At 42.9% G+C, this 16040-nt stretch overlaps 1 protein-coding gene and 1 pseudogene across 1 annotated transcript in view; both read right to left on the bottom strand.

Moving 5' to 3' along the window:
* The window catches only part of RAB1A (RAB1A, member RAS oncogene family), a 153658-nt gene extending 140084 nt beyond the window's left edge, over nucleotides 1-13574 (bottom strand). The window contains exon 1 of the mRNA XM_086927595.1: nucleotides 13292-13574. Within this exon, the coding sequence (XP_086783721.1) occupies nucleotides 13292-13314 (23 nt within the window). The 5' untranslated portion in view covers nucleotides 13315-13574. The remainder of the gene's footprint in view (nucleotides 1-13291) is intronic.
* Nucleotides 13575-14512: 938 nt separating this feature from the next.
* Nucleotides 14513-15683, bottom strand: LOC147709004 (ADP/ATP translocase 3 pseudogene; annotated as a pseudogene).
* Nucleotides 15684-16040: the final 357 nt, after the last annotated feature.

Below are 16040 nucleotides of genomic sequence, written 5' to 3'. Positions count from 1 at the left end.
ACATTGACAAGTTGGTGCAATGTTCATTTTTTAAATTTTTATTTCAAGCATGTTCAACAAAAATAATAAGATTATGTTGCCACTTTAATTTGGCCACCATGTGCTTGCAGTAAAAATGTGAAGTGTAAAAAATATTCACTGATTTAGTCTTTTGACTAGTGATTTTAAGCAACACCCCTTTCAATTGAACGATTTATTTTATCATTTGTGAAGGAGATAAAACTAAAGATGTAACCAAGCACTCAAACCGCAGGCAGCTAAAATTTATCACCGTCTCATATACTTTAGAAAACAACATTGAAAAGGAGGTGCCATTTAACTGGACCACAGAAGTGCTGGCAAAATAAAGACACTGAAGAGAAAGGAACTATTTTAGGTAGAGGTGAACAATGTGCATAGGCTTTGTGCAGTCACTCAAAGCAAAATGATCCAATGGGTAAAGTGGGTTGACAGTTGACATACTGCCCGATGCTGTGTTGGGAGGAAGCAATACCTGAATGATATAATTTAACAGACCTATAGATTAAGCATACTTACCAAAATCTCTTCATCTGTGAATGTCATTTATGATATTGTTTGGAGAAAAAAAAATTGTTTGCGAGATAGCACAATTGGTCTCAAAGGCCAGACCAAAAAATACAATCATGTATGCATAGAGGGGCTTTGAAACAGCCCTCTTCATTCACTGGTCTGTTCTATGGTCCTTCATATTATGCTTCACCCATCAAAGGATGCAGCATGGGACTATGAATCAGCCCACTTCAGCCGCTGGTTCTCTTGCACTATTGGCAACTGCATTTTCTAGATCAAATAAGTACATTTTCCACAAAGAAGTGCACTTCAATGCCATGGTAGGTGGACCACTAGCTTACTCTTCTGATGGTTTGTTCTTTCCATTCTTTAACTTTTAGGAATTCTTTATAGTAAGTCTTGTATGATTAAACTGGGACTTCATGCTACAGAAATACAAAACCATTTCTTCATTACAACACAAGAAACGTTGGTAACGTGCATGAAAACTAAAAAGGTTTTCTATATCTGTTCTGCATACACCCACCACTACTGTACTAACTATATACGACGGTCCAGGTATTTTTAGAGATAGAAAATTTATGGCAAGCATCGGACTGCCACTTTCAGGTGGTGGCAGGTCCCTTCCCTCCCTTTTTAGGTCTCGCCTAGCGTCGCAGCGCCAGCGCTGCTCGCCTTGGCGAGACCTATAGTCGTCGGTTTCTCTGCCGAAGGGGGCCAGGAGATGTGCACTCCGTACACGTGCACATCTCCTGTAGCCGCGTGAACACAGCACGCACCATTGGCATCCTCTCTCCGCAGGCAAAGGGGGACAGGAGATGTGCATGCGCGCTTGTTTTCCATTGCATTCTGCGTGTCTTTCCATTACTGCGTTTCAGCAGAACGCGCTTGTGTAGGGACAGGAGATATGCATGCGCGTTAATGGCAGGAGTAGTTCCCAGGTCCGCTCTGCCCCTTTGCAGGAAGCAGCAGGAAACTTCTCAGCGACAAGGAACCGTCCCCTAATCCAAGGAGCAGAGGGCCTCCCCTCCTTCCTCTCTACCACTAAACGCTGCTTCTACCCCTCCCATGGGGGGCGGACGGACAAGGGACACCCTATCCTCCCAAACACACAGTTTTATCCTCTGGGTATATTATGCAGCCCAGTGTCCCCAACCCATCACCCCTCCCCGACATAAATGTAACACTTGGGGAATATTTCCTCACCGCCCTTGCTCCTTCCCAGTCACAGAGTCTCCCAAGGAACCCCGCGCCCCTTCCTTACCGGGAAAGTACAGCACTTAATGGATCACAGAGGTCGTTATCTTCAAGAAAAAGATTTACCAACACAGTTCCAGGAGGCTCCGCATGACAAAATGCACATCGAAAGAAAACTCGTTGAATTTGTTCCGCCTTCCCCGCAGCCAGTAGAGAAAAGGTCAAAAGCCACACAAAAACCTGGTCCCGGAGCAGCGATGCTGGCCCTGGCACAGGACAGCGAGGGCTGCTCACTTGCAGGAAGCTCCGAACTTAGGGCACCCGGGCAGGAGGCGCAGTAGAGGGGCTTCTTCCAAGCCATCGGCGGCTCCTCTTGCAGACCGCGCTGCCCAGGTCCCGGGGAGGCGCATAGTGAGAGGCACCCGGAGTACGAGGAGGCTCAGTCCATGCTCAACGCTGCAGAGGCTGCACTGGGATGGGGAGCAGCTCGCTGGAAGCTTTCCATTCTCCCATTCAGAAAGTACAAGCATTTGCAATGCAACAGGTCTCGCATGTACGCGAGTTTGAGCTATTGGCATTGTAAATTTTACCAAATGCCAGGTTTTTTACCAAATGCCAATTGCTAGCAATTACCTTTTTTTAACAAATTTGAGTTGGGACAATAGGTCAATGAAAGATAATTTACCCTACGGCCAATATTTGCGAATTAGTCGCAACTGTCATTTTAAAGATGAGTATTTAAGTAATGCCACCAAACTAACAGAAAACCTTTTGGAACGAGGATATCTAAAGAAGCTACTCAAAAGGTTGATGAAACGCGCCTGGTGGACGCCGCGTGAAAGCCTCCTTGAAAGAAGCGTGAAAAAAGAAACTGAAAGGATTGTTGTACCAACATATTGTCCCAACTTAAATTTGTTAAAAAAGGTAACATATGCAGGTTTTTTAGTAAATGCCAATTGCTAGCTATCATTGAACAACAAACCATTGTTTGCATTCAGAAAAGATCGGAGCATTGCCAATCTAGTCAGGGCGGCTCTCCCGCCTAAAGAACAAATCACAATAAGATCCTTAGTTGGCCTACCACCCATTGTAGGACATAAGAAATGTGGGACGTGCATATGTTGCTTCACTACAGAAGAAGGGTCTATTTTCAAGGACAAAAATATTTTTGGGTAACATCATTAGTTTACTAATTGTAAATCACGTTATGTTGTTTATTGGATCAAGTGCCCATGCAACCTCTTATATATTGGCAAGACCAATCAAGAAGTCAGAACAAGAATCACAACACAAAATCGAGAATAAAAAAAAAATAAAAAAAAAAGAACGAACATACTGACTGCTCCCCTGGGCAACCATTGGCATACAATGAACCACAGTGAAACTGACATCAAGTGGGCAGTTATCTCGAAGGTCGAACATGATCTAAGAGGTGGCGATCTGGATGTGAAATTATCCAGAAGAGAAGCAATGCTTATTGTTAAATTCAACTCGGCCGTGGAGGGCCTTAATGAACTGTCAGAGATATGTAAGCTAAATTAATATGCAACCAGCTTCCCTCCGCAGCATCAGATACAGAAACAATCCTGCGCTCCCACCAAATACAGAATCTGAAGAATCCAGGGTCCATCCAGGACCTCATCAAGCCTAAGACACATGCTAGAGCTCACCAACACAACCAATGTTTGCCCAATCAATTGCAAACAACTACAGGTGTCATCAAGCATTTTAGACCTGCACAACTCAGGAAGTCAACCAGTTAACGCAACCATACTAGGGAATTATCAATATAAAGCACAAGCAATTAGATGGCTGCATATGAGGACACCATCTGGCTGGGAAGGCCTCATCATATGTGCCCTCACTAAGGCCCGTTCCCCAGAGGGTAACGGGAACAATTTGTGACAGCAGGGCTAAGCACTTCATAGTTTCCACAGAAGTTTAGAACTCCACCTCCCACGATGCACCTTAAGAGTTGTGCCATCACACGATACAAATCTGATCGAAGCAGATTAAGCGTTTGTGCCGAAATTATATTTATCTCCATGTACGTTCATGCCTACAATTGAAGGAGCGCCCGATTTGCATTTTTGATGGGGCCGACATATCGCACTAAACGTTCTCGTCATACACGCAACACCACAAACTACAAATCCCATGATGCTCAGACCGGGATAGCATCATGCACTAAGCAAACTCCATTTCCCAGCAGGCTGACTCCCATGATTCAAACCCAACCAGGAAACCCTCCATGGTTAAATCACGGCGTCCCTCATTGAACCAACACGCCTTTGTAAACACAGGCTGCGTGACAGAGCGCATCGCAAATTGAAGGTAAGAGGATTTCCTCAGCGTGGCATCCAAGCGAATGTAGACTGCTCCCCTTGCTTAATCGAAGGGTATTTACAATCGCACTCGTCTCTTTTCAGGTTCCACAAACAACTATTGGCACAGTCAACACGTACAGGAAGAGGAATAACTAAAAGTAAGCAGATTAAATCACATTAGATACATCATAGGCACTTATCAGACAAGTTACTCTAAATGACCGCATTGTCTTTACGTAATTCCTGCGTATTACATTGGCATCCCCGAAGCGATGTAAGTAAGCTTCACCTTACATTGGTTTCAGTTGTTTTCTAAAGAGATTTGAGTGGGTTGCAGACGTCTGCTTGCACCGGTTGTTGCAGGGCTCGAAAAATTCACTCGACCGCTTGCATTTGCGAGTTAGATTAATTCAGGACAAGCTATTTTTAGGTCCTACTCGCCCTTTCTGGAGTCGGAAGACAAACTGACATTTGACCTCTGCCTCTGAAAGCAGAGGAAATGTGACAAGATAGCTAGATTTAAAGGCATCTTTATTGCTCACAAAGTAAATGAACAATAAAAATGCTTTTTAAATCTTGTTAACTTGTCCCATTTGTTCTGTTTTCAGAGTCAGAGGTCAAGTGTATTTCACTTAGGTCGAGGAGATTTGGTATGTTACTAGACCTGCAGGTCTAATGCACTTTGTATGATTTTTCGAGCCCTGTGTTGGTAATGGATTCACAATAGTGACTGGGGTCCATCGCTTTGTCTTCTTCAGTGTTTTCACGCCGGGCACTTTACGAATTAGGGCACATTCCAGTCATAAGGTAAGAGGCTCAAAGAATAACTGGCAGATAGTTATGTAGACGTAGTCCCCATTCATAGTGACAGAGACTTTCTTCTTCTCTACAGCTATGAGGTCCTGATGAGAACTCCATACTCAATAGGGGTTCGAAACGCGTAGACCGTTTTGCTACACCATAAGATCTTCAAAATAGCTACATATGTGATATTATTCTTAAAATCAAACAAATTACTGTCTATGGTGATAATTATATATACCACTGCATAATAAATTGCAAATAAAGTATGTTTGTCGGGTGTGTGAGAGTAAGAATGGAATGTGTAATGTTGATCAATGATGTATGAAAGTGGAGGATAAAGTTTTTATTATGAAATTGTTTTTGTATTGCTTTTTCCATGTTAATTGTGAAATTTACCCAATGAACGTCGTAAAAATATATAAAAATAAAAAGTGATTCTTTCGGACGGATTTCCAAGTCTCGTAGTCACAATAAGTTTTATTCTTTTTGTTGAGAATCTTAGAAACTTGATTTAGAGATAACAGTATTGGCAGTTGTTTAATGTTTTGGAAGACAGCAGAAAGATTTCCATAGCTTTTAACCTTGAACATAGAGAGATTTCAGCCAAAAGATCAGAGAGTCTGCAGCCGGGAGTGTCCGTTTTGGTGGAAAGAGTTTTAGGAAAATGAGTTCACTCTTTAGGGTACTTTATTAGGGTGTGAAATCATCTGGATGGGCACACTTTGAGTTGTACTGGGGCTTTGAAACACTGCCTTGCAATAAAGCAGTGTGTGTTTTGACAGTGATCCAAGGCAAAACTTCCAAGGGGCAGGATCTCAAGCACTCAACCTTGAAACTGGGATTAAATACAAAATATTGTGCTTTCTAAAATAAGTAACCCATTAACAAGGATGTCCACGTTTCTGCTGCTGCACAAGCCCAAAAGGATTCAATAAAGTTCAGTGCAAGTTGGTGGTTTACAAGCAGAGAAGGACCCCAAATATTAAGCATCAATACCAAAATAAACATGGTGCTGGTCTAGGGTGTACCGCAAGTCAGGGAATTTGTGAGATTAATTCACATCTATGTGTGATTACTATTTCCGTATGACAAAAAGGACAGGATACAAACTGCTCCTAATGGGAATTTGGTTGGAATGTCACTACTGGATCCAGAACCTATGCTACATTGGATTATCCCAGGATGGACAAGTATTGGGCGAGCTGTCATTTTTAGGGTATTCAATAGAGGGATGAGGATAGCCTGTTCTGACGAAGATGCTTTTGCCAGCTTTGTGAAGTGGGAAGAAAGGACAGGTTGACAAAGTAAAAACTCCTTGGCATTACAGATGCCTGGGGAGAGGATTATTCAAATTGTTATGAAGTGTTTAGTGCTACAGATCTGTAGTCGCTACCAACTCCTGAAAGAGATCATCTGAAGGGAGATGAAGAAGGTGGAGCATTTTTTTTCTTCACATGATAAGGTTTGATTGTAGGCACAAGATGAAAGCTGGTGGCAGCATCTGAGTCACAGTTATCTGTGGTTTAATATATGTGCTTTAATATCTGTGCCAAAAGAGAACAAGTGAGTGAGCTAGAATTACTGTACATTACAACGTAAATAATCCGGAAAGTTACTTTTTCATCCTTTACATCTGTGCCTAGGACAGAGTTTCATATAAGTATGCTGTTGGTTCAACAATAATGGTCTTTAATAAGATAGAATATCTGCTTTTAAGGACAGCCCGAGGACAGTGCTATGCTAAGTACTGAACAGAGTAGGGAGTCTGTATTTCACTACTTTCCTCAATTGTCATTCAACCCAACCACTACTGATGTGCAACTATTTCAAGTGACATGCTACAGTTTACAGTCACATGGAACCGGAGAGAGATACAGAGAGCCCATCGGTGTTCGACTAAGAGCGTGGCTACACCGGGTTCCATTGGAACAGTTTTTTGTTTGTTTAAATTCACTGTATCAACCTTGCAGTGCTGTGTCCCGACCCATGTAGGAACTTGTTCACTTTACTAATTTCCCAATGGCATCAGCCAACCTTTAACGCTTTGGTGTCACATGGGGTAGAGGAAAATAGAAACACTAAAAATAAGCTACTGCCACATACACAAAGCAGATAACACATTTTGACTGTAGAGTACCTTAAGCCCATGTTTACAGAGTGCTGTTAGACAAACATGTAACCTATGCTTCAGTTACAACGAGTTGTGCAGACATAATTTCCGGCATCCAAGAAATCATTCATGCACTCGCGCAGACTGCATTCAAACAACCGTACCTGGCAGGGCTTCACTCTAATATTATGTAAAATAGTAGAAATATCCAAAGAAGTTTCGAATCTCAATGGAAGACATATCACTCCAACCACAGAATCTATTAGATGAATGTTATTTAATGTACTTCCCTATTGTAAGTACAGGCTGAAATTCTTGACAGGATTACAGATTTTAACCTTGGTGACTACCCCCCATTTACTGTATCTACAATTTATTATATCTAATTCTGCCCCAATTCAAATATGTGCTGATAAACAGTCACTGTGGAGAGAGGAGTTTAGCCACTGTCTACTGAGATTGTCAACATGAAAACTTAAACCGCATAAACATCACACACCATATCGTACCAGCAATTTGAGCACTTTGTAGGTCTAGAGATCGCCCATCCTCTAGGTACATTATTTATTAGAACAACTTAACCGCATGCACGCTAGCGGAATTCCGCTAGCGCGCTGGGTTTTTCAAAATCGCACTTTGCGTGACGAGCTGGGCTCGTCATCAGTGTGCGAGCGGGCTACACCATGACGAGCCCAGCTCGTCATGAGTGTCGAAGGGGTTAAAATGTAATCACAGCAAAGCATTGCTATAAGCCCTTAACAGCACTGCGCGGAAAGCAGTAGATACCCATGCTCATTAGACAGCAGGAAAAAGTGGTAATAAGAAAGCAGCTGCAAGCGACCACACCATTCTGAATCAACTGCTACATCAGCAGGACACTAGCTAGTACAAAAACCCATGAAGGAAATAACAGAATAAAATTCTGTTCTGCAAGGTCACGCCCAAGCAGGTCCAGCCTTTCCTCAATCAGCTGGATCGGGAATTCCTACCCCCCTCCCTCCACCCCAAAACTACCACCCAATTACATACACACCTAACGTTTTTGGTAAGATCACAAGCAAGCATCAAAGCAAGTATTGTCCTCTTACAGTGTTACCAATCAGGGATCAGATCACTCTGCAGCATAGTGGAAGCAAACATCCAAGTACCAATGAAACTCTTCAGAGCACAAAGGGAAGCTTGTATGATCTCTGAATGGACTGCAACAGCATCATCCTATACGGTTTTGAATTGTATTTGCCTGACAGAGCTTAGTTGGTCCAAATGGATGTCCTCCTAGGCAACAACCCTCAAGGTTCCATTCTCTACACAGTAATTTTCAACCTGTACATTGGCTGCTATCAACTGAGCTGAACATCATAATTTCTAGCAGACTTGCAACATTTCTCACCCGAAGATGTGCCTCACTATCATTCAACCCAGAATAGCTAAAAGCAGAATATGCTTCGCGACAGCCAAATTGCCATCAACAAAAAAAGAAGTAATGTTACCAAATAAAAAATGGTGGAAGATCAACCAATTAATAGACTGTATGAGCACACACGTAGTATATGTAATCGAATGTCCGTGTGCGCTCAAGTACATCGGCAGCACGAAGAATGAGTTCAAAAAACGGATCCTGGAGCATATTAGAGCTACAGTAAATAAAGACAAAAGTAATGCTGTCGCGAAGCATATGGAGTTGGCTCACAACAGTGACTGGAAACTCCTCAAAACATATGCATTGGAATGCATCTTGCCACACGAAAGGGGCGGAGATCAGGAGAAACAACTGAGATGTAGAGAATCTAGACAAATTCTAAATTTTCGAACGATGTGCCCCTGGGGATTAAATCAGAGCGAGGAACTCTATGTACATTTGTAAATATTTGGACAACTGGAGAACTGTTTGTGTATTTGAACAATTTCTTTGCAATGAAAAGTGAGAGACAATAGTAAATAGTTAAATCAGAACAAAAGTGGGTGGAATTATATGGTTTCCTGGGAACGGTTCGAACATTAAGGGACAGTGCGCTATCTTTTGTACTACGAATTAATAGTGATGTATATAACATGTGGCAGAGAACAGAAAATGTCAAAGCGTTTACATTTGGGTTGACAAGGAACTAATAACGTAATGGAGTCACATCTTAGACAATTGAAGGGAAACTTTAGTTTGTTTGCCCACCAGAGGGCTTTATTATAGTTCAGGCACCTTAGCCGAAATGCTCACCAGAGAGCTTTATTTAAATAACAAAAGTTTAATTAACTTTGCCCACTAGAGGGCAATATATATTTGTTGATTTCTTATTTTCATTCGGCTATTGGAATTATGCATTAGACCGAAAGTATCACCCTTAAACATGTGAAATTGTAACATGCTTCTTCACAATAACTGCCAGTTAATGAGATATAACTATTAAGTGTTATATATTTGTGACAACGTATTTTCCATTTAGTGATAGCGCTGTTCCCGAAACATACACTCATTGAAGGGGGGGGGGGGGGGGGGGGGAAACTACAATTCCCATCCTACTTCCTGTTGAGTGACAGGAAGTGACATCAGCAGCAAGTGTCTGTGGCGGGGTTTTTTTCAAAACATAAGAGAGAACCGCAACATTGTACCCTTACCGTGAACAAGCTACAGTGTGTAGCGAAACACGTTGGTATTGTGCAGATGATGCTGTAATCTGAAAATAAATCTTGGAAAATGGGAAGCAAATCCTTTGTTGAGTGCTGACTTTCTCTATCGTTCGATAGAATTGATAAGAGCGCCATTGGACTACGAAATTGGAGCCAAGGAGAGAGAGAGAGAGAGAGTGTATATATATATATATATATATATATATATATATATATATATATATATATATATATATATATATATATATATATATATATATATATATATATATATATATATATATATATATATATATCTCTATCTATCTATCTTGCTACCCCTGATGGTGTTGAAGCGCTTTTTGGTGAGTAGCACGCTACTCCGAAACCCAAAGAGGATTAGTGGGGAGTTAGTATAGGGAAATATGAAATTAATTTGAGTGGTGGACATGTTAGTCTGTTATTTGGATTGGAAAGGAATAGTGAAGATAGAAGAGGGAAGGGTCTTGAACTTTTTTTGGTTGGAGTTCATAGCAGTAGGGTTAGGGATGAGTAAATGGGAGGTGGCGGGGGAAGAATCTGAGGGAAAGGTTTAGAAAGGCTTGTTTGGGAGATCTGAATAGTAAAAGAGTACCTTTATTACTTTACTTTGAATTGAGCATCTCCAATCAACTACCCTATACATCTCTCAATATATGGTCTACCTCCACTTTGAATCGTCTCAAACCTCATTCTACTATGCTATCCAATGCACTACCTAATTTCTCACCCTATACCTCTCTCGATACATCCTCTACTTCCACTCTGACTCATTCCAAACCCCATTCTACTAGGATTCCCAAAATAACCCTTTTTAGACTATTCCCTCCTCTACCCCCTTGCATCATCTCATAATTTACTAATCAGATCTCCCAAGCAAGCCTTTCATCACCCTTCAATGACTCTTCCCCCTCTGCCTCCCCTTTCCAAACCTCCTCCTCCTACTACGGAGCTAAAAAGAAACAAAAATAACACCAATTTCAAGACCCTTCCCTCTTCTATCCCTCCACTGTCCTTTTTTTCAATCCAAACAGACTAACATGTCCGCCGCTCAAATTAATTTCATATTTCCCTATAATATTTAATCCTGTTTGGGTTCCGGAGTAGCGTGCTACCCACCGAAAAGTGCTTCAGCACCTCATCAGGGATAGCAAGCGCTTTATAAATGCAAACCCTTCCCTCTCTCTCCACTATTGTTTTTCAATCCAAGTAACAAACTCACGAGTCCATAGCTCAAATTATTTGCATATCTCCATATACAAATTCACCACCAATCCTTTTTGGGTTACAGAGTGGCGTGCTGCTCGCTGAAAAAGGGCTTTGACACCTCGTCATGGATAGTAAGCACTACATAAATGCAATTACAATAATGAGTCTTCGGAGGAAAAATTGCAAGGGCTATAATAAGGGTAAGATGGTAAAAGGTCATTGTTATGAATGTTGGTGAAGAAGGGTAAGTTTGCTTCAAGCAGTTCACGTAGATGATTTGCTCAAGTATGGGTCTCTCCGTTTGTGAAAAAGCAGTTAGGAAATATGATGTATTAAAAAACGGACAAAGGAAAACCATTTTCAAAGCAATACTGTACGATATGCTTGCTAGTAATGCTGTGCAGGGAGACAAGTTGCTGAAATGTTCTGCAGATGGGTTAAAAAGCTACGTTTGTGCAGAGAAAGAATGAATGGTGGTGAGGGGGGGGGGGGTTCTAACGGATTCTGACAGAACTAGGCTGTAATATATACTATGATAAACCGAAGACCACCTGTGAACTGAGGCATTACACACATCAGCAGTTAAAGGAGTGACAAGCTTCTTCGGAGGTGGGGGGGGTGGGATTATGCTTTGTTTACACATTCATTAAACGGTTGTGGCGTGCGTCTGTCAGTTTTAGGAAAGGGGTGAATTAGGTTATACATGAGGGGGTTGCTAGTTAGCTGGATTCAACTACGGAGTTGGACCGTGCAGGAATTAAACGTACTTAAAAAATTATATATATCATTTAGTCTTAAATTAGAACATATGTTCAGTACAATTGCTGCACCACAGGAGTGAAATGAACACAAAGCCCTATACAACACGTTTCCAAGGATGTCCAGTAACTCTTTGGAGCAACAACTTTAACTAGTAAAGAAACCTATCACGCCCTTGTATTTACATTGATACTAACTACAGATACTACAGACACCGATAGGGATGTTTCAAATACAAGAGAAGCATGGGGATTGTCAGCCTAGTCACTACTGTGTAGTTCTCTGCAACACTAATACAGTAATGCTGTTTAAGTGGCTGCGTCCGGGATTGCAACATCTCAGGCAAGAAGAATTTAGCAATAGACATGTGACAGGCAAACACATGACTCTCTCCTCCGATGGCGGGTTGACGTTTTCCCCGGCCGTCAACAGCGCTACTCAGCAAATAAGAAGCTCGAATTATATCTACTACAAAGTACCACACTAAATCACACATAAGGCAGTGAAAGTTCAACACAGTTTACAGGGGACGTCACAACTTCAAGAATACTACAGGTGTTGAATTGGGCGCACTAGTCGAAAACATGATGCAGTCAGAACAGAATTTTTAAATAAGGTAGCGACTGCTTACCAACTTTTTAATATCTGCGCTAACTTCACTTATCTGCAACTATTCAGGGTTGTAACCAAAAGCCACAAAGAGCTCGAAAGACTACTCGTTTCCGTTTTCATTTCCAGTTCACTACTCTTGAAAGTACCAAAGGCCGCCAGTCACTTTATCATAGAAATCACCATCCAACCACAATTAGTTAAAAATAATTGCTCCGGTTTCGCTATAAACACCGTGGAAAGCAAATGAACTCTCCACCACAAGCAGGGTTGCGTTCCAGGTCACAGAAAGTGTGTGGGAGGGAGAAATCAGCTGGCACATGACAACTTAGACACGATACTGACAAGACCTTCAATAATAATGTGCAAATGGCAACGAGCTCCTAACTTTACATTCAAGAAGGTTCTAATTGCATAATAGTAAAGAAAGAAAGAAAAAGAAATAAAGAAAAGCGGAGTGATAATTAGAAAGTTAGGAATAGTAGCTGGCGTATTAAGTGGTTGTTCGGAGACAGCACTTGGGGGAACAGAAGGTAGGAACACCGATCACTCGAGTCACCAAGGTAATACCCACTAGCGAGATAGCTCAGCGAGTTCATATACATGGTAATGACACGTACTTCAACAAGCAGGCGACTGGAACAAATCTGGGACGCAGATTTCCATTACTGGGCGTTGATACAATCAACCTGTCCCACCGTAAAGAAACCTCACTCTGTACAAATGGACATCATGATTTAGCTGGCAGTAACTGGCGAGACTACACCTTCAACGTTATAAATCGAAGATAAACATTTGCCCTGTTAATTGGACATGGGTAAACACCTTACAACAGGCACTTACCGGTCTCGATCTTACCGGTTAGATGAAAAACAACTACATTCCAGCTTCGACAGGTGCACGGGGCCTGCCGATGCTTCTTTTTTGTAGTTAAAGGGGAGGGGATGTTGGTGTCAGCTCAGGTCCTAGGGGTAAACCTATAAGCTCTATAATCACTACGTGTAGGAAATTTACAAAATGTGCGTCCCTCTCCCCGATTCCCTACCGTCCTCATGCGCCCTTTATGACCCCAACTATTCTGCCCCCACCCTCACCGAATACTCACTATTCAGGATTCATGCTGGACATGTCACGCTGTCCCCTCCTCCGCGTCTGCACAGTTCTCCGCCGTCTGATGCTGGGGCGGGGCCGCTTGACACTCGCTTCCTTTACCCCCCCAAAAGAAAAAAAAACACCACCGGCCCCTCTCCTCTCAAACCCCAAAATGGCCGACCAGCCCGAACCAGGAAATAGTGACTGCTGCAGCTCAGGGCTTTACTGGGCTGTCTGGAGGCCGGCAACCACTACACCCTGGCGCTTGTAGTCCCAGAGCCTAACAAACTGCTGATGATCCAATAATATGTGTTATCAACATAAACTACTAATCCCGCAATGCCCCGTAACACCACATCCTACGAGATGACGTCGCCCCTGCCTGTGCTCCCCTTGTCATTGGCCAATGCCAGCCTGGGCTGTCTTGGCTCTGGCTTCCTCTAGAACGGCTTATCGGGGGCTGGCGGTGGGTGACGTCACCACTGAAACGTGGCAGCCGGGCGAGTCACCGAGCTGCTGGGCGAGAGGGGAGGTGCTGGGCGAGGGGTGAGGGAAACATTCTGTATGAGAGTAAAAATGTGACTGGGTAGGCAAGTCAGCGAGGCGGAGAATGGAAGGGTAAAAAGAGAAGTAAAAGCAGGAAGGAGTAGTGTTAGTTACTGTCTAAGAGCGGGGTTAGAATAAGAGCAACAAAAAAAAAGCTAAGATGGGAGGAGCTTCTGCTCCCGGTATAAGGACAATGTCAAGTCAGGACTCGTGAAGAAGAAGAGTGGAGAGAGGAAACGCATTTAAGTCATAAGGCAAACTAACCTTTTAATTCTCACAATTTACTTTAAAATAAGTATGTTTGATTCCATCTGTTACGTACGTCATTTTATTTATTTGTATACCTTATTTAATTTAATTTTTTTTTTATAGCATATAGTTTATTTAGCGAAATTACATCACAGAGTTTTAGAAGAGCAATGTGGAAAACAATCAACATAAAAATAACAGCTTAGCAGCAAAGAAAACCTGTTGACCCAGAGGTTCGAATCAGCATAACTCCCCAGGTTTCAGATTGCTATGTGTGACATTTGCACAATGTCGGTGTAATTATGAGTGACATTTCAATGACTATGAGTGACACCTTCTCGAGAACAAAATCTAGTAATGAAGATCAGGGAAACAGATAAATATCAGAAATTACACCCATTTGAGCGACAAGAAACTCTAAGGTCTTTTTTTTTTTTTTTTGACGGTCAAGATTATCTTTTATTGTTTAGCAGAATGCCCAAACTTTGGGCACATTAAATATTCAGGTGTGCAAAACGATACATTGCTAGTTTGCAAGACAAGAGGACAATCTACATAATTGTACACTTTTCAACTACAACTTAGGTGGCCAGCAAACATGGGTTGAACGTCTTTGTTAATAAGACTGAACATCTCTCGAAGCTCAAATGGTCCATTATGGAAGAGGAGCTCTACATGATTGGCTTAACTAATCTGCATTTAAATGACTTTTTTAAACTCGTCGTACAGCACAAGGACGAAAGCTCCACCCATGCCTCGGAGGACGTTGGACCATGCCCCTTTGGAGAACACTTTTCCAACCTCATCTCGGAAAATCTTCTTCCAGCAGTCGATTGTTCCAGTGTACATTATATCAACTCCTTTACGACCAGACTGCATCATCATACGACGCCTCACAGTATCAAATGGATAGGACATCACACCAGCTACCGCAGTCACGGTCTGTGCAATCATCCAGCTAATCATAATGTGAGTATTCCTAGGATCAGGGAGCATACCTTTTGCTGTATCGTAAACGCCAAAGTAGGCAGCTCTGTAGATTATGATGCCCTGCACAGACACATTGAAACCTTGATACAAGCCGCGCAGCCCATCCGACTTCGTGATTTTCACAAGACAGTCAGCGAGCCCTTTGAATTGTCGGTCAGCCCCAGCTTTACCAACATCAGCACCTAAACGTGTTCTGGCAAAATCCAAAGGGTAAACAGAACACAGAGATGTGGCTCCTGCTGCACCACCAGAAGCCAGGTTTCCAGCAAAATACTTCCAGAACTGTGTATGCTTGTCTATTCCTCCCAAGAATATCTGCTTGTACTTATCCTTGAAGGCGAAGTTGAGCGCCTGCGTGGGAAAATATCGGATAACATTTGCCAGGTTCCCACGCCAGAAATAAACGAAGCCTTGCTCTTTAGGGATACGGACAACACAGTCAATGATACCTTTGTACTGTTTATCAACAGCAATTTGCTGGCTGGCATGTTGTACCTGCAGCAGCAGCTTCACCCTCTCTTAGGGGGCCACGGCCGTCTTGGATATGGCGGCGGCGACGCCACCGGCCAGAAAATCCTAGCGAATAAAAGCGCCTGGTCAGCCATGGCGGCGGGGATGCACTTGGCGGCTGGATGCACAGGTCAACGGGAGGGCGAGCTTGCCTCGGCCCGCGGTGCTCGGAGGGTGCACAGTCGTTACTGCAGCTCGATAACGGTCAGTGATGAGAGCCAGGCCTTATACCTTTCTGGCCACTTCAACCGTTGTGGCGTCAGGGAGTCGGGGGGGGCGGTGGCCCCAGGTGCCTGGCACCCTTTCTCTACTCTCCCCCTTGCCAAGTCTGGTATGGCATCCTGACACTGGCCCACCAGCCCAGGGTCTGTATCCTGCTGCTGGACAGGTGGTGGAGGTGGGCTCCCCCACTCTATCTCCTTCTCCCTGGGGCTCTGTACCATCCCACCATGAGCTGTCCCCCATTC

The sequence above is a fragment of the Lissotriton vulgaris genome, chromosome 6 (assembly GCF_964263255.1).
Source record: "Lissotriton vulgaris chromosome 6, aLisVul1.2, whole genome shotgun sequence".
Lineage (NCBI taxonomy): Eukaryota > Metazoa > Chordata > Amphibia > Caudata > Salamandridae > Lissotriton > Lissotriton vulgaris.
The sequence above is the reverse complement of the archived record's forward strand: the minus strand, read 5'-3'. Positions and strand labels throughout refer to the sequence as shown.